The 27,432-nt window shown below is 42.6% G+C and overlaps 1 protein-coding gene across 1 annotated transcript; it reads right to left on the reverse strand.

Annotated features, from left to right (window-relative positions):
• Positions 1 to 640: 640 nt before the first annotated feature.
• Positions 641 to 26,690, reverse strand: wdr83os (WD repeat domain 83 opposite strand). Its single transcript, XM_060911896.1, has 4 exons — positions 26,553 to 26,690; positions 8,627 to 8,732; positions 8,430 to 8,527; positions 641 to 1,602 (listed from the first exon to the last, which is right to left on the reverse strand). The coding sequence occupies exons 1-4, from the start codon at positions 26,600 to 26,602 to the stop codon at positions 1,536 to 1,538; spliced, it is 321 nt and encodes a 106-aa protein (XP_060767879.1). The 5' UTR covers positions 26,603 to 26,690; the 3' UTR covers positions 641 to 1,535.
• Between the last annotated feature and the right edge of the window lie 742 nt (positions 26,691 to 27,432).

Here is a 27,432-nt window from a genome sequence, read left to right on the forward strand (position 1 = left end):
TGTGTATTTAACATCACAAAACTTCCTCTTACGCGCTACCTGTAACCTGCTTTAGTATGTGTTATTAACTTTCATAGAATGTGTGTGGCCTGCATGCTGTTACACACATTATAAGGGTTCGGAAAGCCTGATCTTGTTAAAATGAACAGAACCGATTCAGAGATTTAACAGGCAGGAAAAACCACCATCTCACAGTAAAACACTAGTTAGGGGAACAGTGTGTCTGCTGTACTTCACATTTTGGTACAGTAATGACAGAGGGGGGTTAATGTTGAATACAGAAGCTTAGTTTGGGATTTTAATGGAAATCAGTGACAGTAAAAATCTGTGAAGAAAATGTATGAACCAAAACCTAGAACAGAAGCAGGAAGTGAACCGTGACATTTCTGTATCTTTATAATTTAGAACCTTAGATATGAATAAAAATATTTACCAAATATCAACCTAATGTGAACTCCTACCGAACAGCAGTCTGTCTGCACATCGCCTGAGTGTCCAAGCGAGAACATCTACAGATGAACCCTGACACCACACGGCTTACTGCACTGACGCGTTTACCTGATTAACATCATAACTTAAGTTTACAAAAAGAAATTACATTTGAAAATGAAAACGTTAAACCATGACAGTCACAGAAACATGAAGTGTGAGACGGTTTTTATTCCGAGCTGGAGATCAAGTAAGAAAACTAAACGAATGAGAGTCTGCCCACTGCTCATATGACCTTCTCAGGTGTGTGTGTGTCATTCAGGTCAGACACTTTACTGTTTCACTCTTTTATGGATAATATCCTGAAATGATGTAAATTATATGACTATTTTTTCTTAAATCAATTTTGGAAAACAATCAATATAAAATAACTGCATGTACTCATGACTGTTCCGTGGCGTGTTTTACATGAGTTTCTGATCAGGGTCTGATTTATGAACCCAGACTGCGTCCAAACAACTGAAGTGCCTCCCTGTTTAGCGACTGGTTCCTCATGGTTGGTTGTACTGATGCCTCTTCATTGTTGTGGGGAGTTTCAATGTCTCACTTTTCCATGTCTGTTGTTGTTTCAGTACACAGTAAGGGGCTCCAAGCTCATAGACGCAAACCAGCTGCTGAAAAGCACCTTTCCTCACATCGGCAATACACACGATATCACAAACAGCCATCAGACATTTGTGTCTCATTCTACAATACACATCACCATACTCCACAGCCCTCCATATGTATGCATGTATGTATGTATGTATGTATGTATGTATGTATGTGTGCATAAGAGCAGTATACATCATAAGGACACAGCACCAGTGGTCAAGTTTTAAGAAAAAAAAAAAAGAAAAATCCAAAAACTTTATTTTATATTAAGTGTTACGGACGCGCACACTGATCAGCTCTCAACCAACCACGAGAGAGAAGGAGCAGCTTGTTGGATGATTAGAAGCAGGATCTGTATTCAAGGAGTTTGTTGGATGATCAGAAACAGGATCTGTGTTCGCCCAGCAGTGGGCCTCTGAACTGCCCCCAGGGGTCGTGACTCGTAACCATGGTTACCAGGGCGGTGACATAGGCTGAGGGTTCTGCAGGTATGACATCACCACCGCTGATATAGAGAGCCTGGCGGGGGAGAAACACACACAGCTGATTTATCCGGCAGCGAGCAGCCGTGTTTTCATACTTAAAGATGAACAAAACCCTATCACTGTGTTGTAAGAATGAGTAACAGTCGCGCATGCAGGTGTTCCTATTAAAATGCTCCTATTAAAGTGTCTACAAGTCAATTCACCATTCAAAATAAATGGACTAGACTAAAATATTTAAATAGTTTCAGACATGTTTATTACAGAGGGAAAGTGTGTTCCTATTTTAAAATCTACTCCAGGTTGTCCCCCTTTCTTCGCCTTCTCCAGCCAGTGGTCCCACATGTGATGTGACGCGCTGGCGAGTTGTTACGGGAAGTTGTCGAAAGTTGGCGCCCCGGGCCTTTTCCGGGAAATAAGAGTTTGGGTCATGGCAACAGCGTGTGTATGTCGGCCTCGGTTCGGCGGTTTCAGTTTTGAAAACTCTAAGAGTTGAATAACAAAAGTACAGACACTTGGTATATTTTACTTCTGTGATTTTTAAATTACACTTCATTTTTGTGACTACTGCCTCATAGAGTAAGTGCCAGATATATATTTACTGTATAGAAACGGGATCAGAAAACTATTTTATTTATAAAAGCAGTAGCCACATGGACTCAGACGGCACTTTATTGTTTTTTTTTTTAAAGAATTAGAAGCCTTGATGTGATGGCTCTGTGTAATGAAGGTAAATAGTGCTGTGATCTGGTGACAGCCCAGGCAGATACCTGGTTTCAGCGCAAATGGCTGCATCCAGGGAAGCCCTTTTTTAAAATATAAACTTATAAAATGGATAAATTGTTATAAAATTTTATTTTTAATACATGGAAACACATCAGGGCACTGAGTGATCAGCAAACACGTTTATTTCTGGGTTTTGTTTGGCTTTAACTGTCAAGTGAGTACATCCACTAGGTGGCAGTGTCATGACCCATACCTAAATGTACAGAGAAGAGAGCGAGAAAGAACAAAGAAAGTAGCGTTCTGTTTATTCATTGTAGAAAAATAAACTGAACATAACAGGTGCGAGTTTCTGTGCAGGAGAAAAAGCAGCTGCGAGGGTGAATGTGGATCCGAAGTATTTTAACTCTGCTGTATTCTACAGACGTCCAGAAAAGATGTTTTTCTTTTGTGATCTTGAGAACGATAGACATCTGATTTTTTTTTTTTTTTGGAACGTGGAAACACTCGAGTGCCAACAATTTCACTTCACTCAGCAGCTGAAGTATGGAAGGAGGAAAAAAAAGCACACACATACACACACATTCCATCACTCCCTGAATGATTTAAAGATTTTATTTCAACCCTCTGGGGCCTGAGGGTATTTTCTGGCACTCTAATGACTTTGGCATGCTCTGATTTTATTGTTAATTTCAACAAATCTAAGCAGTACTTTCAGTGGGAGGGGTATTCAATGAGAAGTTTAAAAAAAATTCCATCCATTCAACAAGAAGAGTGAAAACCCCTCCCGCTGCCAACTCTTAATCCCATCAGATTAAGAGTTAATCACACATTCCAACACAGTTCTAAAACTGCTTTTTACATAATTTATCTGGTATTTGACTCTATTCCCCCTCCTTGAATCACCACCTTAACATGATGGAGGAGTGTGAGTAGATCAGGGATTACAGGAGCTATGTTGTCAGGGGCATCGGGCCCTGGTAGGGTCTCCCAAGACAAACAGGTCCTAGATGAGAGGTCAGACAAAGAGCGATTCAGAATGACCCTTATGAGAGGAAAAGCAGGTATCCGAGTGCCCTCGCCCGGACCAGGGACACCGGGGCCCCACCCTGGAGCCAGGCCTGGGGGAGGGGCTCGGCGGCGAGCGCCTGGTGGTCGGGCCTATGTCCGCGGGGCCCGGCCCTATGTCTGTGGGGCCCAGCCTGAAGGAGCCACACGAAACCACCCTCCTGTGGACCCACCACCTGCAAGAGGTGCTGTAAGGGTCCGGTGCACTGTGGATCGAGTGGCAGCCACAGGTGGAGGCCCTGGCGTACTGATCCCCGGCTGACAAAACTAGCTTTTGAGACATGGAATGTCACCTCTCTGGTGGGAAAGAAACCTGTGCTTGTGCATGAGATTGAGCAGTACTGACTAGATACAGTTGGGCTCACCTCAACACATAGCTTGGGCTCTGGAATCAATTTCCTGGAGAGGAGTTGGATTCTCTTCCATGCTGGAGTTGCCAAGGATGAGCAGCGCCAGGCAGAGGTGGGGCTAGTGGTAGGCCCCCAGTTCGGCACGCTAGCATCGGTGTTCTCCCCAGAGAATGGGAGAGTGGTTTCCCCTGGGCCTTCGGGTCGGGGAACAGTCTCTCATTTGAGCTTATGCGCCAAATGGTAGTTCAGAGTAACCGGCCTTCTTGGAGTCATTGAGTGGGGTGCTAGACAGTGCACCACGAGGGGACTCCATTGTTTTACTGGGGGACTTCAACGCTCACATGGGCAATGACTGTGAGACCTGGAGGGGTGTGATTGGGAGGAATGGCCTGCCCTATCTGAACCGAAGTGGGGCTCTATCGTTGAACTTCTGTGCAATGCATGGTTTGACCATAACGAACATGTTTGAGCATAAGGGTGTCCATAAGTGCACGTGGACACCCTAGGCCATAGATCGAAGATGGACTGTGTAGTCATTTAATCTGATCTCCAACCGTATGTCTTGGACATTCGGCTGAAGAGAGGAGCAGAGCTGTCAACTGATCACTACCTGGTGGCGAGCTGGATCAGATGGTGTGGGAGGAGGCCAGACAGATCCGGTAGGCCCAAACATGTAGCGAGGGTATGCTGGGAACGTCTGCCAGAGGCTCCCGTCCATCGGATCTTCAACCGCATACCGGGGGAGGATGGGGACATTGAGTCCGAGTGGACCATGTTCCGCATCGCCATTGCAGAGGCGGCTGTGCAGAGCTGCGGCTGCAAGGTTGTTGGTGCCAGTCATGGCGGTAATCCTTGAACCTGGTGGTGGACACCTGCAGTAAGGGGAGCCATCAAACTGAAGGAGTCCTATCGGGCTTGGTTAGCCTGCGGGTCTCCAGAGGCAGCTGACAGATACCAACAGCCCAAGCAGAACGCGGCTCTGGCGGTCACTGAAGCAAACACTCAGGTGTGGAAGAAGTTCAGTGAGGCCATGAAAAGCAACTTTCGGTCAGCCTCAAAGAGATTCTGGCAAACCGTCCGCCGACTCAGGAAGGGGAAGCAGTGCTCTGTCCCAACTGTTTACAGTGAGGATGGAGTGCTGTTGACCTCAACTGGGGACATCGTCTGGCGGTGGAAGGAATACTTCGAGGATCTCCTCAATCCCATCTTCATGTTGTCTGAGGAAGACACAGAGCCTGAGGGTGCTTGGGAGGACTCGCCCATCACAGGGGCTGAGGTTGCCGAGGTGGTTAAAAAGCTGCTCAGTGGCCAGGCTCCAGGCATGGATGAGATTCGTCCTGAGTTCCTGAAGGCACTGGATGTTGTTGGGCTGTCTTGGCTGACACGGTTCTCAACACTGTTTTTGTCCTGGTCGTGAAACACTGGCCGAGCTCTTTACCCTTGCAAGGGTACTGGAGAGTGCATGGGAGTTTGCCCAACCGGTCTGCATGCGTTTTGTGGACCTGGAGAAGGCTTACAACCATGTCCCTTGTAGTGCCCTGTAGGGGATGCTTCAGGAGTATGGGGTTCATGGCCCACTACCACGGGCCGTTCGGACCCTGTATGATCGGAGCAGGAGTTTGGTTTGCGTTGCCGGCAGTAAGTTGGACTCGTTCCCATCGCATGTGGGACTCCGCCAGGGCTACCTTATGTCACCAGTTCTGTTCATAACTTTTATGGACAGAATTTCTTGGCGCAGCCAAGGGGCGGAGGGTGTCCGGTTTGGTGGCAAAAGGATCACGTCTCTGCTTTTTGCAGATGATGTGGTCCTGTTGGCTTCATCAATCTGCGACTATGCACTGTGAGCATGCGCTGGGACGGTTTGCAGCAGAGTGCAAAGCGGCTGGTATGAGGATCAACACCTCCAAGTCCGTGGCCATGGCGGTCAGCCGGAAACGGGTGGAGTGCCTACTTCGGGTCAGGGGGGAGTTGCTACCTAAAGTGGAGGAGTTTAAGTATCTTGGGGTTTTGTTCAGGAGTGAGGGTAAAGGGGAGCGGGAGTTGGACAGATGGATCGGGGCAGCATCAGCAGCTATGTGGACGCTAAACCGGTCTGTTGTGGTAAAGAGAGAGTTGAGCCAAAAGGCAAAGCTCTCAATTTACTGGTCCAGCTACATTCCCACTCTCACCTATGGTCACAAGCTGTGGGTAGTGACCGAAAGAATGAGATCGCGGATACAAGCGGTAGAAATGAGTTTTCTCCGCAGGGTGGCTGGGCTCTCCTTTAGAGATAGGGTGAGAAGCTCGGTCATTCGGGAGAGACTCAGTAGAACCGCTGCTCCTCCACATCGAAAGGAGTCAGTTGAGGTGGTTCGGGTACCCTGTTAGGATGCCCCCTGGACGCCTCCCAAGGGAGGTTCTCTGGGCATGCCCCACCAGGAGGAGACCCCAGGGCAGACCCAGGACACGCTGGAGAGATTACATCTCTCGGCTGGCCTGGGAATGCCTCAGTATTTCCCTGCAAGAGCTGGTGGAGGTGGCCAGGGAGAGGGAAGTCTGGGCTGCTCTGCTTGGGCTGCTACCCTCGCGACCCAGATCAGCAGGAGAAAATGGATGGATGGACTCCATTCAGTGCGTCTTGAAATTAACTCTTGTACTATTTCACGCAGTTCAGAACCACATCCAACCCTAATTTTGCTCCCACTCCAACTCCAAATTTTACTCTCTAAACTCAAAATGGAGCAAAACAATCAATTTTTGAGGAAAATACTTTTAACTCGAGAAAAATTGCTCAGTCATTTTTCCTGCGTATGCACTACAGCACACACATCAGTTGATCTGCTCATCAGAAATAGAAGAAATATTTATGCTGGATCAAGTCGAACTTTTAAAAATAATTAATTAATTTTAAAAAAGAAATAAAGGCACCGATCATGTGTCGCAGTTCTCAAAATTGAACCGAATCGCTGTCCTGAATCAGCCGAAGTGCCATCTTGCAACAAGTTTTACCTCCAAATAGCTTAAACTGTGTCTGACAGATTTTATCCTGTTTATGGTGGGCATTCCCACTGCGAGAGAGAAACCAACTGAAACCGAAAGAGTGAAAGGTGATCATCATGCTGTTCCCATGGTAACGGTCTTTTATGAATGTGTAAGTGGGCGCTCAGCGCTCTGACTCCGGTGTGACTGAGTAAGGGGACAAGTTTTATGTTTCATCTAATTTAGGTAATTTTAAAAATATATTATTTGGCAGTGGGCACATAGGAAAGTATAATGTTTGTCAATATGTTTATCATGCTTGTATGATAAACTCGAAGATCTCAATACATGACCTACTCATTCTAAACCTGTCGAGCTTCGCCAGCAAAGCTCTCGACCCCAAAGGGTTAAATGATTTGCTGTGGTTTACAACACTTAACACACACTGACGGACATGAATATTATACACTACCGGGCCCCCAAAAATAAAACTCAACAGTAGAACTCACAGCTGTGTTTAATCATGAAATTAAGATCATTTCCACTCAGTGGGATGAGAACTCACAGGATTGGGACTAAACAGCTGTGTGTCTGTGAGAAAACCACTCGTTAGTGAGACTAATCAGGAGAAAAGGCTTCAGTTTGCTTGGGAGCAAAAAGATTGGACTCTGGAACGATGGAGAAAGGTCACGTGGTCTGAGGAATCCAGATTGACTGTTCCTGAGTGATGGGTGTGTCAGAGTAAGAAGGGAAGCTCATGAAGCTCCGCCCCATCATGCACAGTGTCCACTGTCCAAGCCTGTAGAGGCAGTGTGATGATCCAGGGTAGATTCAGTTGGTCAGGTCGAGACTCAGCAACGTTACGGGGCAATAAAATGAAGTCAGCTGACGACCTGAATGTACTGAATGACCAAGTTCACATCAGTGGGGTTTTTCTTCCCTGATGGAATAAAATTAGGGCTCAGAGAGTGAGAGAGTGGTTCAGGGAGCACGAGGAATCATTTTATAAATGAATTAACCACCACAGAGTCCCAACCTTAACCCCACTGAGAGTCTTTGGGATGCTGGAGAAGAATTTACAGAGGGGTTCCACTCTCCTGTAGTCAAGACGAGATCTCAGAGAAACATTAACGCAGCTCTGGATAGAAATAAATGTTATGACTGTGTATAAAGTTGTTGAAACAATGCCACAGCAAATGCACATCGTCATCAAAGCTAAAGGCGGAGCAACGAAATAGTGTTCGCAAGACTTTTTTTGGCCTGGCAGTGCGTGTATACATCTATATTGTGTGTTCATTAGTTGGGTGTTAGAAGAAAGAGGAAGTTAAGAGGACGTTTGTTTTGCCTGGCAACACTTATTATTATAAAAGAGAAGACTAAATCTTCTATCAGCTGAGGCGTTTATGGTTGACGTCTCTGCGCAGACAGACCAGCCCATCCTCCATTTCTTTTGTCATAATTGAAGGATTAGTTTTATTTCTCTCAATTTATGGGTTCGTCAGCTCACTTTATTTTTATACTTTTTAATTAAATCCAACAAAATAAAACTGACTTTCACTAAACATTCTGGATTGGTGCTCTTCGTCCCCAAAAAGTGAACTAATGAGGATGTGGTTTTGATGATGACTTTAAAGCTCTTCTTGAGGTCAGGTGTCCATAAGGACATGCCTCCACATCAACCAATCACTGCTCAGCTGAAGACCAGCAACACACCACATTACCCCCCGTGTCAGCATGCATGCGCACACATGGCTATTGTACTCACATGAAGCTGCTCATCATTTGTTTGGTGTCCTCGGAGCTGCGCGAGTTTGCAAAACTGATGAAGGAGCAGTACACTGCGATCCACGCACACCACTTCAGCTAAAACACACATGGGTTATTGACAGCAAAATCACGGATATAGATCTGTTACACAAAAACACCAACACTGTTTCCACTGCCACTGTATGTGTGTTTTACCTTGAGCATGAGGCCACACATGCTGAAGATCATGCCAAGGAGGTTCATGTAGTCAGGAGTTGGATCCTCTAGAGTCGGATTCGATTCACTGCTGGGGGGCTTGTAGCTGTATCACACACATAGCGTACAGTGAGATTATCCTTGACTTGCAATCATGTGATCAAAACCTGCTACGCCATGAGCGTCTGCCGTGAAGGTGGAGATACAAAGCAACTAGGATGGCAGTCACTGAAAGCGTATCTGTAAAAAAATGCTGAATTTTCTCAGTATTACCATGATTTGAATGGTCGAGCGAAGGTTCAATACAAAGAAGATATACGTGTGGTTTTGACCCCTATTATTTAAACAAACAAACAAACAAACAAACAAAACCCCAGACTTTTCTGAAGATGCTTCTACCAACCATTGAGTACCCAGATATCACGTTCTATCTGGTTCAGCTGTCAAAGAATCAAGTCTGACCTTGGACAAAGCATAGGCCATGTTCTGAGTGGGTGCCCCTCTGGACTGTTTCTATCATATAGCCTAATTTTGCTGGCGCTCCTAGAAGCGAAATGATAATACACATGTTAAAGTGCATATCACGGCAGGGCTTTACATTAACTTTTTTGCTCACCGCCCACTGTGGCTAGTGGTTTTCCCGAGTCACTAGCCATTCAGCCTTTTCACTAGCCACAATTTTGTTGCCAGGAAATCACAGTTTTTTCTTCACCATGATATGTTAAAGTTCGGAAGATCTAGATGTAATTATGAACGGCAGCGTATAATGTATCTCTACAGTAGCACTCAAGTATTCAGTGCTGTTAAGGTCGCTCCCTATATGAAAACATGCAACCAATTCAGACAAAAATATAAACAGAGTATTCTGTTTATTGAACTCAAATTCAAGCCCCTTACAATATGAAATATTGTAAAATATCATTCAATACAACTGAACTGATTCTAATATTAAAAGTCCAATTCAAAACATTTATCATTGAAAAACATTTGATGTTTTGATATGCAAGTATTATGTGCATTATCAAGTATTATTATGCATTATCTATTAATAGTGTGTGTGTGTGTGTGTGTGTGTGTGTGTGTGTGTGTGTGTGCGCACACGTGTAGAGAGAGACATTAAATGTCCTCATTACATTCATCATCAGATGAGTCTGAATGGTCCATGAAAAATGGTCTTCGTGACCTGAGGCTTCCAGCAGGCCGTAAGTTGATAGCTGGGGCGGATAAACTTCTTTCCAATCGCGTGAACGTTTCTACACAGCAGCTCCATCCTCTCCAGCTCAGCCGACTTCATGACAGCCAGGGACTGAAAGCAATGCTGTCCTGTAGTGAACCAGCCGTCTCCGCCTGTTTTGATGTTGTAGTGCCGATGTGTGCATTTGACTTTTCGTGGTCCTTTATAGTTTCGAGTTTAAAATTACTGGTGTCTGTCTTTGCCAGACTTTCTACAGTCTTCGCAGTACAGGGTATTTTAGGTTTTGCTAGGAACTAGCCAATCTCACCCGAATTTTCATTTGTCATTGAACTGTCTTATCTTCCTATTAGCGTCTTGTTCATCTCCATGGCCGCAGCCAGCTCTGAGGCCCCCGCGGTCCGGACCTCGGTCATTTTTAAGAACTGAAAATACATTTGTACGCTAAATACAACCCTGATTGCAAAAAAGTTGGGACAAAGTACAAATTGCAAATAAAAATGGAATGCAATAATTTACAAATCTCAAAAACTGATATTGTATTCACAATAGAACATAGACAACATATCAAATGTCGAAAGTGAGACATTTTGAAATTTCATGCCAAATATTGGCTCATTTGAAATTTCATGACAGCAACACATCTCAAAAAAGTTGGGACAGGGGCAATAAGAGGCTGGAAAAGTTAAAGGTACAAAAAAGGAACAGCTGGAGGACCACATTGCAACTCATTAGGTCAATTGGCAATAGGTCATTAACATGACTGGGTATAAAAAGAGCATCTTGGAGTGGCAGCGGCTCTCAGAAGTAAAGATGGGAAGAGGATCACCAATCCCCCTAATTCTGCGCCCACAAATAGTGGAGCAATATCAGAAAGGAGTTCGACAGTGTAAAATTGCAAAGAGTTTGAACATATCATCATCTACAGTGCATAATATCATCAAAAGATTCAGAGAATCTGGAAGAATCTCTGTGCGCAAGGGTCAAGGCCGGAAAACCATACTGGGTGCCCATGATCTTCGGGCCCTTAGACGGCACTGCATCACATACAGGCATGCTTCTGTATTGGAAATCACAAAATGGGCTCAGGAATATTTCCAGAGAACATTATCTGTGAACACAATTCACCGTGCCATCCGCCGTTGCCAGCTAAAACTCTATAGTTCAAAGAAGAAGCCGTATCTAAACATGATCCAGAAGCGCAGACGTCTTCTCTGGGCCGAGGCTCATTTAAAATGGACTGTGGCAAAGTGGAAAACTGTTCTGTGGTCAGATGAATCAAAATTTGAAGTTCTTTATGGAAATCAGGGACGCCGTGTAATTTGGACTAAAGAGGAGAAGGACGACCCGAGTTATCAGCGCTCAGTTCAGAAGCCTGCATCTCTGATGGTATGGGGTTGCATTAGTGCGTGTGGCATGAGCAGCTTACACATCTGGAAAGACACCATCAATGCTGAAAGGTATATCCAGGTTCTAGAGCAACATATGCTCCCATCCAGACGACGTCTCTTTCAGGGAAGACCTTGCATTTTCCAACATGACAATGCCAAACCACATACTGCATCAATTACAGCATCATGGCTGCGTAGAAGAAGGGTCCGGGTACTGAACTGGCCAGCCTGCAGTCCAGCTCTTTCACCCATAGAAAACATTTGGCGCATCATAAAACGGAAGATACGACAAAAAAGACCTAAGACAGTTGAGCAACTAGAATCCTACATTAGACAAGAATGGGTTAACATTCCTATCCCTAAACTTGAGCAACTTGTCTCCTCAGTCCCCAGACGTTTACAGACTGTTGTAAAGAGAAAAGGGGATGTCTCACAGTGGGAAACATGGCCTTGTCCCAACTTTTTTGAGATGTGTTGTTGTCATGAAATTTAAAATCACCTAATTTTTCTCTTTAAATGATACATTTTCTCAGTTTAAACATTTGATATGTCATCTATGTTCTATTCTGAATAAAATATGGAATTTTGAAACTTCCACATCATTGCATTCCGTTTTTATTTACAATTTGTACTTTGTCCCAACTTTTTTGGAATCAGGGTTGTATTCAAATGGATAAAAAAATAAAGAATAACATTAAAACATCTCTGTAAAAAGTGCATTGTTAATGATGTTACATGTTGTTTCTGTCTTCTGTGTGTTTGGTGCGTGCGGCTCTGAGACCAAGAACACAAAAGCGAATGAGCGCACAACTTGGGGGAGGAACGCAGTGCAGGAGACACGGGTTTTTCATGGTAACCATCAGTGCACTTTCATGAAGCTGTTAAATTTACATTTTCAAAGCAGCGCAGTTGTAGCCTGCCTTTTTGTGATTTAAAAAATAAATCATTTGATAAGCCAAAGCAACAGAGTGGAAAGTTTCAACTTATGTTTGCCTTGGATAACTTTGCCTAAAACATGGTGGTGTATACTGATTTTTTTCCCAGAATGTTTTTGTGTGTAGGTGTAACAGATGCTAGATCGTTAATGGATCTCAGTTCCATAGGCTACATGGTTAGGGGATCTTTTGTCCTCATTGCTTGGCCCAGATCAAACCATTAAACAAGCTTCAATTATTCTTACTCTTGCTACATACTTGATTTTTTTTCAAAACTGATGATATTCAAGCCCTGTGATGACCTGGCGACTTGTCCAGGGTGTACCCCGCTTTTCACCCATAGTCAGCTGGGATAGGCTCCAGCTTGCCTGCGACCCTGTAGAAGGATAAAGCGGCTAGAGATAATGATATGAATGAGATTTTTCAGCACGCGCTTTGCGCATCACGGACCTCGGTGATTTTAAAATGCTGCTCCGGCCCTGATCATCTCTGCCCCTTTTTTCCCGAGCAGCAGGGTTTGAAACTCCAGCTATATGCCGCCACATAGTGCGCTTGTCAGTCGTCAGCAACTTTGTTGCTTCGTTCATTAACCGCAGGTTACCGTATCACTGATTTTATCTGAGACGTTAACGAACGTTCTAAACAATTCTAACATGTTGTCAGAATGTTTATGCAGGGGCTCATGGGAGTTGTAGGCATGTAATATTACATTGCAATGCGTTTATTATATCAGACGCCTTCAGAGAAAACTACAAAAAATATATTGTCATACCACAGAATAAACCACCCGCCAAAGTGGCTAGTGAGACTAAAGTTATTACCCGCCAAAGCCGAATTTTACCCGCATTTGGCGGGTGCTAATCAGACCCTCCAGGATTTTGCAATGCTGCGATTTGCAACTTCAACGCAAATTCAACCAATCCCCGCGAATTCAGGGCGGTGTTGCAATTATATTCAATCACCGCAACTTTCCCGCAAATTTGACCAATCGTTGGCGTCGTCTTGAGGTGACGTCGACAAACTACCTTCCGCCTTACTTCCGTGTTTCCGTTCAAGAGAAGCAGCATGTGCGAGTCAGTGTTTATATAGGCTTAAATTCTGTTACTGAAAGTGTGTTATGTTTACAGTGAAGGACTGTGTGCACTTTACATTATTTTTTTTACTTAATACAAGAAATTAATGGATGCCAACATTTTTACCAAAATGGTATTTTATTTTCCATTGTTTAGGCAGCTTCAGCATCATACTGTGAGATTCTGTTCAAATTGTTTTTTTTTTCTTCTATGAAGCCTGAGCCATTTATTTTATTAGTTTAGGGTGACCAGATTCCCCGAGTCTAAAACCGGGACACTTTGCGCGTGACCGTGATACTCGTGCACGCACACGTGTTTTGATGTAAACATGCGCCGGCTCAAACCGGCTCAGACAGGTGCCTTTATCATTTTGTAGAAGCTCACTTTTATCAACATTTCAGAGAATAATCAAGTATTTTCTTGTTATCTACATGTACTTCTATCACAGTTCAGTTAAAGTAAGAAAATGAGACAGCAGGTGTGATGATGGGGAATCGGCCAATAGCCTAAACTTCAACTGATTTATTTCACCTTTGTGAAAACGCCAAGAAAATGCATTGCTTGCATATTAACATCAACATTCTATGCGATTAACTTTTTTTTTTTTAAACAATAGGCTATGCATTGTAACAGGAACGAGCGCATGAGCCTAATCGTTGTCACCTCCGAACCTTTACCCAAAATGCCTCTGTTTAATCTTAACCAGTGTCGGCTATTAACTAGTTTGAAAACGTGAACCCTAAGTTGACAGCAGCATCAAACAAGTCAAGACAATCTGTGATACAGATTAAAGACACATGAAACAGATGAAAGACAACAAAAAATGTTTCAAGAACACAGCCACCCAACCCGCCCACCCTAAAGAAGATGCCATTTTGTAGAAGAAACCTTTATTCGTCACATGAACACTTCAAGCACAGTGAAATTCATCCTGTGAACACACACCCACACCTCACACTCAGAGCAGTGGGCAGCCACACCAGAGCGCCCGGGGAGCAGTCAGGGGTTCAGTACCTCGCTCAAGGCCGCCCCACGTCAACCTAACTGCATGTCTTTGGACTGTGGGGGAAACCGGAGCACCCGGAGGAAACCCACGCGGACACGGGGAGAACATGCAAACTCCACACAGAAAGGCCCTCGCTGGCCACGGGGCTCGAACCCGGACCTTCTTGCTGTGAGGCGACAGCGCTGACCACTACACCACCGTGCCGCCCCGGTAAATATATTATTGCATATATTTACATGATGAGTGAATTTGCTCTAGTAGCGCTTTATTGCCCGAGAGCCTGCTGTGAAACTGCTAGCAAGTATCGTCAACATTAGCCCGGGTAATGAGCAAGGCTTTGAGAGTAGGCACGGTCATGCGATTCCTCTCGTCAGTCCAGGTGTTGCTCATGAGTGAAAATATTCGCTCAGCTGGAGCATTGGTGCCAGGTAGGCACATGGCAAACTGGCAAAGCTGGCTGACATTGCTGTAAGGAATCTCCCTGCTCTTGAAGTGCGCAAACATCTCCGCCCAGCGCTCATCCGTTTGGCATTGTCGCGCAGTAGTTGACAGCCGCTAGCGAAAAAAACATTATAACGCGGCCTCTATATTGCAACATTGTACAAATAGATACATTGTAAGGTTGACCGCGCACACACACTCATTGATGCTGAATTGCAAGAAGCTTTATTGACATCTCCTTGGCTATATATGATCACTGTAACCGGGACAGTTTGGTGTAAACCGGGACATTTCAGCGTCCCGACGGACCTTTGTCAGGACTGTGGACATGCAACTCAAAATCGGGACTGTCCCGGTCAAACTGGGACGTCTGGTCATGTTATATTAGTTTATAATTATTGTTTAATTTAGTCTTCAGGAGAGACTGCCTGCACACAGTACTAGTATTAATAGTTTTTTTCTTACATGAAAGCTGAGGCATTTATATTATATTTGAAGGTAACTTCATGTTGTGCTGTGAGGTTCTCTGCACTTTAACTTTTGAACCAACAGGTGCATTTGGATAAGTAAAGCCTATTTTTCTGCATTTTTGTAATCCTGGTAATCTTTTATATTGGTAAAGTTGTTTATAGGACCATTTCTCAGTGTCTGTTTTTTTAATCAATAGTTTTTCAGTAATAACTTAATATTTAACATATCACTCAATTTTAATCACAAAAAGAGAAAATCGTAACAATTTCTCGCAACTTTCACTTCCTCCCGCAATGTAATCGCAACAAAAACCTAAAAAGCACCGCAACTTTCATCGCAATTTTTTGGAAAAACCCCGCAACATCAGACATTTTAGCCCACAACAATCACAAAAATGGCCCGCGGAATCCTGGGGGGACTGACTAATGTAAAGCCCTGTATCACGGGTAAATTCAGGAGCAAGATCAATGTAATTCTCCTATTTTATATTAAACTTTGGTCAAATATCTGTCACATTTTGCATTTTGTGCAATTTTTTTACCTTGTGCAATACCAGAAAAATTCAGTTGAAATCAAGCCATTTGAGGCGAATTGGTCCGCCTCTGAAAAAACTTGGCATTTGGATTTCCCGGCAAACATTGATTTTCGTGACGTCGCGTGCGGGACGCCTCCCTCTGAATCCTACGTCAGCGCTGGTTTGTTTATGAGAAAACGACCTGGTGGTTTTCTGCAAATTTCTTCAATGTTATCAAGTAATTATTAAAATGGTTAATAGATGTATCGTAGGAGGGTGTAGTAACACCAATCGTGATGGGATTAATACTCATCGTTTTCCAAAAGACCGGACAATGAGAGAGAAATGGGAACGCTTCATGTGAGGCTCCCGGAAGCCGAGGACCAAAGCAGAGCCGAGAAAAAGACCAAGAAAATCGACGATTCACAAGTCGACTGTTGCCAGGGTAAGAAATGAGACTATACTCTAAATTAGGTGTTCCTGTGTTTGTGTGGTACACGGATAATGTTGTTTATTGACACACACGAAAGCGCTGGGCGATAATACACTTAGATTAGATCGAACTTTATTGATCCCTTTGTGAGGGTTCCCTCGGGGAAATTAAAAAGATACAGTCCACAGCCTGGTAAAAAGCAGCCAAAGTAGAGTCCAAAGTAGCACGGTTAAAGTCCCCAGAAATGATGATAAATGCCTCCGGGTGCTGTGTCTGCAGCCTTGCTGTGACAGAGTGAATCCCCTCACATGCTGCGTCTGCCCTCGGAGGGATGTAAACACAGATGGTGATGCTAGCGGCTCCAAGCCCGGGCAACATAAGACTATCTTTACGGAGAAATGTCCCGGGTTACACCAGCGGTTGTTCATGTAAATTATGAGTCCCCTACCTTTGCCTTTCCCGCATGCTTTAGTGTCTCTGTCGGCTCTCACAGCAGTGAATCCCCGCAGGTCCACGTTAGCATCCAGTACAAGGTGTGTTAGCCATGTCTCCGTAAAAATAAATAAGCTGCTCTCCTGGTAAATCCGCTGGTTGTTCAGAGCAGATAGCTCGTCAACCTTATTCGGCAGCGAGTTCACATTCCCTATGATGATGGAGGGAATGGATGGTTTCTACCGCCACCGGTTGTCAGCTAGCCTAGCCTTTAGCTTAGTCCCAGCTTTGCAGCCCCTGGGTTTCCTCCTCAGCTCCGCCAGGAGGGGGTGTCGTATCCCGGCTCGTCCCATTGTTTTCAGGGCCAGCAGCTCCTCTATCGAATAAACGAGAAAACTGGCTCCTGGTTGCGTGTTAAAGTTAAAAATATCCATGGGATATGAAGAAAAACACATTATCTTCGTAAGAAGAGCAGAAAAGTAAAAAAAAGAGGTTTAAAGAGCTAAAAACTACAGAGCTACTGGAGAGGCAGCCGTCTCACACAGCGCCCAAGGTCACATTTTCTTTACATTTTACTTCACGTCTCAAGGGATATACGGCGGGTCGGGGCTTGAGATCTTGGGGCCCATCAAACACGTTAAATGTATATACAGCCCTGCTTAGCCGATTCCATGTGTGTAGCTTATGAAATCTTTCTCCTATAGTAGCCAGTACTCTTCTAAATGAAGAAATGTATAAATACATAATAGTAATTAGAAAAAATGTGATTTATGTAACAATAGATAGATGAGCATTGATACATGAATCCACGCATGGGCACCGCCAGGGGGGGAAAGGTTAGAACAATTCTAGGGGCCCAGCACTGCCATGGGGCCCTTTAAGGGGCTGATAATATGCTTTTAATGATTTTAATAAGACTTTTGAAATAACAACAATGCAATATTCCATCTGGTAAAATGAGCTAATTGAACAAGGTTGTCTATTTCTTGAGTTCTTCAACATATTGTCATTTAACCCTCCCCCTTTTGCGAAATGGTACGGTCCAGTTCTGGTAGAAGCGTGATGCGTTAAATCTGTGTGCTGATCAGTGCAACGCTACTTGCTGCTGTGTCGCGGTGCAGCAGCCAGCCAGCCAACAGTGGAGTGCGTACAGTCTATGATCACTAAATATGAAGAGTGTCTGTCAAAAACGTAAAGAAAGGCAGCTGAAAGCTGAGAGGGACCGGAGAGGCAGGCAACTGGTCACTCAGTTTTTCCCAAAGAAAGGTAGCTATCGCTCACATGTGTGTTCAAAATATTAGCGAATGGTGAATGAACAGTATGAACGTGGTTGGATTAGCCTATCAAGAGAACACTTTTACAGTTTGTACAGTGACATTTTTTCCATTTTAATAACTGAACTGACTTGTGTGATAAACAAGATGAAATATTACGTTATGCTGGTGCTAATAACTAGTGCTAATAACCAGTTTCATAACTAATGGGGTACCCTAAATATGCACAGATTCAGCCTCAGGGGGGCCTCCGCCCTACCAAACCACTGAACCCCCCTTTGGAGAAGGAGGTAAGCAGCAATACAACCCATAAACGCTTTAGGATTGAAGTTTTTAATGAGCGAGCACCATAGGGCTGCTCGATATTGGAAAAAATCAATATCACGATTTTTTCAGTAAATATCGATATCACGATTTTTAAAACGATATTTATACACCTTTTTTTTAAAGCCCCGATCATCAACACCCGAGGCACCGGGCCACATTTTTATAGTACAGGCCTCATAGGCTACCTGTCAACCCTTCCCGTTGTACCCTGAAACGCCTTTTACTTAAACTATTTACTGTGCAAGCGCGCACTTTGCATAGGTCCTATCGCCTGCACAAGGCTCACGTTCTCCTCACTCAACATTTCCGATCACAGAGGATGGAGCCAGCGCTGCTATTACCAGTGATTACTGCGTAACGTCCCCACTGGCTCGTAGCCAGCCAAGGATAAAATCTCTCTCACACACACACACTACAACGTAAGCTTGTGTGTTGTTAAGACACCAACATTAAAACACGCACACACACGGACTGGCCATTGGGAGTAGTGGGAGTTTTCCCGGTGGTTCAGTGTGGGCCGGCGGAGAAAAAAAAAAAACAGTTGCGCGCTGGCCTTTAATATGATAAGCAATGTTAACAGTTTCTTAAAGAAACAGTTAACATTGCTTATCATATTAAAGGCCAGCGCGCAACTGTAATAAGCAATGTTAACTGTTTCTTAAAGAAACTGTTAACATTGCTTATCATATTAAAAGGCCAGCGCGCAACTGTTTTGTTTTGTTTTTTTCTCCGCCGGCCCACACTGAACCACCGGGAAAACTCCCGCTACTCCCGATGGCCAGTCCGTGTGTGAACACGCACAATATAGAGACAAGTCCTTAAGAATTAACATACATGAAAATAGCTCAGCGGCATGTAAACATTCCCTGAAAGTGTAGGTGGCACTGCGGCTAGATGCTACGTGAAATGGCACAAGGCAAACACCATGCTTCGCTCAGTCAACAGACAAAATCCACGAACCCAGTAGTCCTCCTACTACTGTGGGTTAGTGTTCTGTGGCCAAAAACACCCTACGCACAGTCATTCCAAAACATCCCCACTAGTTGCAGGTTATGTCTCAAATACAGATATGCGTTGTGGATTAAGCGATCTATTTTCAAGCATCAGGCTTCTCTTCCTTCATCTTCCAAATGTGGACTCCGCTATCTTTTTGGCATGTCAGCATTGAAATACCATTTGCAGAGATATTTCACTCGCCATTAGGAAAAGTAAAAGCAACACATGATTAGGGCTACATGATTAGCAGGGGGACACCGTTTTAAGCGCACGGAATTTTAAAAACAATGTAATTACATCTGAGTCCGTCTACATCGCGCAATAAACCCGTCCTTAGCAGAACCTACTTCAAAGCATGATGCTAGCTGCAGATGCACAAGTCAAAATCAAATGAACCCAAGTAAACGCCGCGGCGGGCAACATTAATAACCAAATTGCCTTACCTTAAAACGCTGCCTTGACCACAGGACGACTCGCAATTATTCCACTTAAATCCACACGGTTTAACACATCTAACACGGCTAGCAAGCTGGATATGTGCTAATATTGTTGTGCTTGTTTTCTTCCGTAGATGCCATTTTTACATTACCCAGTCCCACATCCAAAAATATGACATAAATATATGTTAATTGTATTATTATAACTATTAGCAAGCAAATCAAACAACATATTAACAAATCAATATATCAAATCACCCGACACGTATGAAAACAGAAGAACTGATTTTTTACTGTTGCGGAGATATCGCGGGAGTAGAATGGATGACGTATACAAGGCTACGGCGTGCCTTAGGGGACAGAAGGGTTGTTTTACCTTACAAATGACAAAAAATCGTTTCATATCGATATTATGAATTTTGATATCGTTTGACACCAATATCGATATCGTGATAAAAATACGATATATTGCACAGCTCTAGAGCACCATATACAGTTTGCTAGATTAAAGTGTTGCTAATAACGGATACCAGTCAAGTGTTTGACATGGTTACGTGTGTGGAATGTTCACACGTTCTAAACCACTGGTTTAGAACGTGTCACATCACACATTTCACTACCAATTGTCCTAGCACAAGAAGGCATGTGGCAAAATGTTGAATTTTCATTTGAGATTGTAAACGCACCAGAATTAGTCACTGACCAGTTTTCATCTAGTCCCTGGTAGGTTAATACATAAAATGTAATAACAGTCACAAACTCAAGGTCCATGGGCTATCAAAAGTCAAATAATGACAATAGTGCAATTGTGACGAGGGTGGGCAAAGTTGGGGGGCCCAAAATTCAAATTTTTAATGGGGCCCAAAATTTCTGGCGGCACCCCTGAATCCATGGATTTAGAAGCTCAGGTGACAATTCGACAATGCCATATTTCAATGCAAAATCGCTCGCTGCTAAACTTGGTCTACACAGACTGCACTGAACCCATGCAGGGTCTCGCAGCCTGCTGGCGCTTCCGCACGTGACGTCACGAATCTGGCTCCAGACTCCCTTGGGATTTTTCCAGATGCATTTTGTTATTTTATTTTTTTCTGCTGTAGACAGATGGCTTTGTGCAAAATTACCCTTCTGGATGAGTGTGTAAAGGGACATACTTTCATATAAAAAAAAAAAAAACGGAATTGGTCCAGAATATGCACTTTAACATTATAACAACCACCGAGTGAACCACGACAAGAGAACGCTCATTTTATAGCAAAATTCTAGTCACATGAAATGAAATTATTCCATGATATTATTGAGAAAGATTCTGAATCTCACCTGAGATAAAATGGTGACTGCAAACACGAGCTGTTTTGGCTTTAGTCTCTGTTAGATCAGCCCTGCCGACGTTGTTTAGCCGCGCTCGCCTCCTCTCCGTACTAAACCTCAGAGTTTCCTCGCCCTCTTTCCGAATCACGGACGGAATTCTAAAAAATCGGAACGTGCCCTGAGTCCTGTTGTCACCGCAACCATTTACAGCACAGAGATATGGCAGAGCTAAAAGAACACTTAAAGGTGCCCTTCCACCAAAAACGTTTAATACTGGCTCTTTTTTAAATACCATAGTTCACTCCGAGTTGCGTATGCATGCTGTATGTGAAAATGTAATTCTACTCCCATTCCCTGTATTAGCTTATGAAAGAAAATGGTTGGAAAAACGAGCGGATCAGAAAAAGCCATACGAAGTTACGTCACTTCGAAAATTTGTATTCATGGCCTCGCCCACCTTGGCTTGCGACCGCCCACGGGAAGAAGGTTCGGATTGAAGTGCGAGGAGAGAGAGCAGAGCCCATCTTGTCAGTAGCTAACGAAGAGGACCTAACAGCAAGCTGAAAACATGTCTGAACAAGTTCGTGCCTGTGTTATTTGTGGCAGTAACACATCAACGTTGCATTTCTTGCCCAAGATAGAAGAGGTGAAGAAGAAATGGTTGGAATTTATCTTTGGAATGCCACCAGCGAAGTGTAATGCAGCGTTAGTGCTGTGTTCTGATCATTTCAACCACAGGGACTTTTCAAACTTCGGTGCCTTCAGTCGTGGTTTTGCTTCGAGGTTGTTTTTAATCCCTGGATCTGTACCGTCAAGACGATCGACCGCCAGCTCACAAGCTGTCAGTAAAACATGAACTTGTTCGAAGGTTTTTGTTACAAAACAGCATGTTCATATTCTCCACGTTAGCATGCATGACATGGTCACAAGCTCGGCAGGGATGAGAGTTTCCCGCTTTTTCGGAGTAAAAAACGACCTTTTTATATTACGCCAAATCCGTTGAGAATGTTTTTTATTAATTTCGGGGGGTTGGGGTATGTTCCTTCATGCTGCTCAAACTTTATTAACTTCAACGATGTTTACACATTATTTGTAAGTCGCCATCTTTAGTCTCGTTTAAATCTCGTTGAATGTGATGTAAAATTCGTGTTATCTACATTGTTATTGGTCAAAACATTGATGTCGAGACCATAATAGCCAATCAGAACAGTTTTTACAAAGACACCCACATCCGCTTGTTCTGCCCCACTGCGTCACAGTGCTGTTAGCCAATCAGAGGTAACACGTTTACATGTCATGAATATTAATGAGTAAGAGCTGAAATCCTGTCGTTCTCCCACCACCCACTTCTCCACCAAACTAGAACAGCCTGAAACAGGAGAACCACAGCATGTTTTTCACCAAAACCGGCTCACAGGGCATTCATTCATACTAGAAAATCGATTCGGTATAGGTCCAAAATACCAGACCATGAAGTACCGGTACTGTACCGATATAAATTTACACCAAGTATATGCTCATTTTGTGACTGAAGATGCGTAAATCCTACCACAAAGACGAAAATTTAGCACTGAAAAAGACGTAAAATGCCGCACTGAAACTTGAAATCAGAGCCATCTTTGATTTGAGATCCTCTCGCCACAGTCTCACGAGACATTGCGACAGCTTGGCTGATCCAGCGTTCTGATTGGTCAAAAAGACTCAAAAGCAGGTCAGCCGTTTTTTCTTTGCTGGCACTGGCGGCCTTTGTTGCTTTGTGCAATGTTGCCGCGTAAGTTAAAGGACTGCGGACTGCGTGGAGTGAATTTGTTTGTCATGCCATGTGGGAAGACCAGGAAGGTCTGGGATCACGTAACAAAGCTTTCGGGGGGCCAGAATGCAAGCTGTCTCGCTGTGAGACAACTTATGACTTTTTGAGAGGGTGACTGAGAAGTGAGGTAGGAAACCTAGTTATGTTCAGTTTTCTTTGAATAAAGATCCTGACAAGTTGTCAACAGTTTATTTATGTTTCTGTCATTATTGAAGAAGTTCAGAAGAGCACATGTTAATTTGTCAAATTGTTCAGTACAGGTCCAGACCTCTACCTAAACCTCTGTACCGGTACCAGTACCTGATGTTACGTTTAGGTACGCAGCCCTACTAGAGCCCACCGCACAATTAATGAAAAAACGATGCAATGACACCTTTAAAGCAACGGAAAAACAAAGCGAGCTGCGCGCGGGCCTGTGTTTTGTATGGAATGTCGCTTGAGCCGCATCTGTATCTCCACCAACATGGCTGACATCCGGGTTTCTATTGGAGTTTGACGTCACTGGCCAGTCCAGGATCCACAGAGCTCAGGCAGGAATACTGGTCTTCATCTCCCACTCCGTTTATTAAACACTACCGTTCAAAAGTTTGGGGTCACCCAGACAATTTTGTGTTTTCCATGAAAAGTCTCACTTTTATTTCCCACCATAAGTTGTAAAATGAATAGAAAATATAGTCGAGACATTTTTCTGGCCATTTTGAGCATTTAATCGACCCCACAAATGTGATGCTCCAGAAACTCAATCTGCTCAAAGGAAGGTCAGTTTTATAGCTTCTCTAAAGAGCTCAACTGTTTTCAGCTGTGCTAACATGATTGTACAAGGGTTTTCTAATCCTCCATTAGCCTTCTGAGGCAATGAGCAAACACATTGTACCATTAGAACACTGGAGTGAGAGTTGCTGGAAATGGGCCTCTATACACCTATGGAGATATTGCACCAAAAACCAGACATTTGCAGCTAGAATAGTCATTTACCACATTAGCAATGTATAGAGTGGATTTCTGATTAGTTTAAAGTGATCTGCATTGAAAAGAACAGTGCTTTTCTTTCAAAAATAAGGACATTTCAAAGTGACCCCAAACTTTTGAACGGTAGTGTATAAACTGCAATAATAACTAGCTGTGTATATTAGCTGTGTATAATAGCTGTGCATATTAGCTGTGTATAATAGCTGTGTATAATAGCTGTGCATATTAGCTGTGCATATTAGCTGTGCATATTAGCTGTGCATATTAGCTGTGCATAATAGCTGTGCATAATAGCTGTGTATAATAGCTGTGTATAATAGCTGTGTATATTAGCTGTGCATATTAGCTGTGCATATTAGCTGTGCATATTAGCTGTGTATAATAGCTGTGCATATTAGCTGTGCATATTAGCTGTGTATAATAGCTGTGTATATTAGCTGTGCATATTAGCTGTGCATATTAGCTGTGCATATTAGCTGTGTATAATAGCTGTGCATATTAGCTGTGTATAATAGCTGTGCATATTAGCTGTGCATATTAGCTGTGCATAATAGCTGTGCATAATAGCTGTGTATAATAGCTGTGCATATTAGCTGTGCATATTAGCTGTGCATATTAGCTGTGCATAATAGCTGTGCATATTAGCTGTGCATATTAGCTGTGTATAATAGCTGTGTATAATAGCTGTGTATAATAGCTGTGCATATTAGCTGTGCATAATAGCTGTGTATAATAGCTGTGCATATTAGCTGTGCATATTAGCTGTGCATAATAGCTGTGCATATTAGCTGTGTATAATAGCTGTGTATAATAGCTGTGTATATTAGCTGTGTATAATAGCTGTGTATATTAGCTGTGTATATTAGCTGTGTATAATAGCTGTGTATATTAGCTGTGTATAATAGCGGTGTATAATAGCTGTGCATTTTAGCTGTGTATAATAGCTGTGCATATTAGCTGTGTATATTAGCTGTGTATATTAGCTGTGCATAATAGCTGTGCATATTAGCTGTGCATATTAGCTGTGCATAATAGCTGTGTATAATAGCTGTGCATATTAGCTGTGCATAATAGCTGTGTATAATAGCTGTGTATAATAGCTGTGCATATTAGCTGTGCATATTAGCTGTGTATAATAGCTGTGCATATTAGCTGTGCATAATAGCTGTGCATAATAGCTGTGCATATTAGCTGTGCATATTAGCTGTGCATATTAGCTGTGTATATTAGCTGTGTATATTAGCTGTGCATATTAGCTGTGCATAATAGCTGTGTATAATAGCTGTGTATAATAGCTGTGCATATTAGCTGTGCATATTAGCTGTGCATATTAGCTGTGCATATTAGCTGTGTATAATAGCTGTGCATATTAGCTGTGCATAATAGCTGTGCATATTAGCTGTGCATAATAGCTGTGTATATTAGCTGTGTATATTAGCTGTGTATATTAGCTGTGTATATTAGCTGTGTATATTAGCTGTGTATAATAGCTGTGTATATTAGCTGTGTATATTAGCTGTGTATAATAGCTGTGTATATTAGCTGTGTATAATAGCTGTGTATATTAGCTGTGTATATTAGCTGTGTATATTAGCTGTGTATAATAGCTGTGTATATTAGCTGTGTATATTAGCTGTGCATATTAGCTGTGCATATTAGCTGTGCATATTAGCTGTGTATATTAGCTGTGTATATTAGCTGTGCATAATAGCTGTGCATAATAGCTGTGTATAATAGCTGTGTATATTAGCTGTGCATATTAGCTGTGTATATTAGCTGTGTATATTAGCTGTGCATAATAGCTGTGCATAATAGCTGTGCATAATAGCTGTGTATATTAGCTGTGCATATTAGCTGTGTATATTAGCTGTGTATATTAGCTGTGCATAATAGCTGTGTATAATAGCTGTGCATAATAGCTGTGCATAATAGCTGTGTATATTAGCTGTGCATATTAGCTGTGTATATTAGCTGTGTATATTAGCTGTGCATAATAGCTGTGCATAATAGCTGTGTATAATAGCTGTGTATATTAGCTGTGCATATTAGCTGTGTATATTAGCTGTGTATATTAGCTGTGCATAATAGCTGTGCATAATAGCTGTGTATAATAGCTGTGTATATTAGCTGTGCATATTAGCTGTGTATATTAGCTGTGCATATTAGCTGTGTATATTAGCTGTGCATATTAGCTGTGTATAATAGCTGTGTATATTAGCTGTGTATAATAGCTGTGTATATTAGCTGTGCATATTAGCTGTGTATATTAGCTGTGTATATTAGCTGTGTATAATAGCTGTGCATAATAGCTGTGTATATTAGCTGTGCATATTAGCTGTGTATATTAGCTGTGCATATTAGCTGTGTATATTAGCTGTGCATATTAGCTGTGTATAATAGCTGTGTATATTAGCTGTGCATATTAGCTGTGTATATTAGCTGTGCATATTAGCTGTGTATATTAGCTGTGTATATTAGCTGTGTATAATAGCTGTGTATAATAGCTGTGTATATTAGCTGTGCATATTAGCTGTGTATATTAGCTGTGTATATTAGCTGTGTATAATAGCTGTGTATAATAGCTGTGTATATTAGCTGTGCATATTAGCTGTGTATATTAGCTGTGCATATTAGCTGTGTATATTAGCTGTGCATATTAGCTGTGTATAATAGCTGTGTATATTAGCTGTGTATAATAGCTGTGTATATTAGCTGTGCATATTAGCTGTGTATATTAGCTGTGTATATTAGCTGTGTATATTAGCTGTGCATAATAGCTGTGTATATTAGCTGTGTATATTAGCTGTATAATCCGCGCTCGGGTTTTATCCCCCCGCAGAGGAAAGCCGGTTAGCTCTGATCTGATGTTGATGTAAAGCTCTTGTTATTGTGTGATGAAATAAATGAAACTCACCGGAAGATCTTGTTGTGTCTCCGCGGGTCCGCCATGTTGTTTGCGCTCATAATATTAAACACACAGCAAATTAATCCGCACTTTCCACACAGATTAACTCCACTAAACCGGAACCCGTCAGCACACTCCTCACCGGAACTGACGTCATTCTTATTATTTTCTTCCGGGATGAGGCGGTTGATATCGAGCGTAAATGTGCGTTACCGCCACCTGCAGGGCTGGAGAGGCTGCGATTACATTGCGGGAGGAAGTGAAAGTTGCGAGAAATTGTTGCGATTTTCTCTTTTTGTGATTAAAATTGAGTGATATGTTAAATATTAAGTTATTACTGAAAAACTATTGATTAAAAAAACAGACACTGAGAAATGGTCCTATAAACAACTTTACCAATATAAAAGATTACCAGGACTACAAAAATGCAGAAAAATAGGCTTTACTTATCCAAATGCACCTGTTGGTTCAAAAGTTAAAGTGCAGAGAACCTCACAGCACAACATGAAGTTACCTTCAAATATAATATAAATGCCTCAGCTTTCATGTAAGAAAAAAACGATTAATACTAGTACTGTGTGCAGGCAGTCTCTCCTGAAGACTAAATTAAACAATAATTATAAACTAATAAAATAAATGGCTCAGGCTTCATAGAAGAAAAAAAAACAATTTGAACAGAATCTCACAGTATGATGCTGGTTTTGGTAAAAATGTTGGCATCCATTAATTTTTTGTATTAAGTAAAAAAATAACGTAAAGTGCACACAGTCCTTCACTGTAAACATAACACACTTTCAGTAACAGAATTTAAGCCTATATAAACACTGACTCGCATATGCTGCTTCTCTTGAACGTATACACGGAAGGAAGGCGGAAGGTAGTTTGTCGA

Source organism: Neoarius graeffei, chromosome 27, assembly GCF_027579695.1.
Source record: "Neoarius graeffei isolate fNeoGra1 chromosome 27, fNeoGra1.pri, whole genome shotgun sequence".
Taxonomy (NCBI): Eukaryota; Metazoa; Chordata; class Actinopteri; order Siluriformes; family Ariidae; genus Neoarius; species Neoarius graeffei.

Coding starts and splice junctions, on each gene's coding strand:
- wdr83os (XM_060911896.1), bottom strand. CDS start 26,602: ATGAGCGCAAACAACATGGCGGACCCGCGGAGACACAACAAGATCTTC. Junction 8,733..26,552: donor AGACACAACAAGATCTTCCG/GTGAGTTTCATT, acceptor TGTGTGATACAG/CTACAAGCCCCCCAGCAGTG. Junction 8,528..8,626: donor TGTGTGGCCTCATGCTCAAG/GTAAAACACACA, acceptor TGTGTGTTTTAG/CTGAAGTGGTGTGCGTGGAT.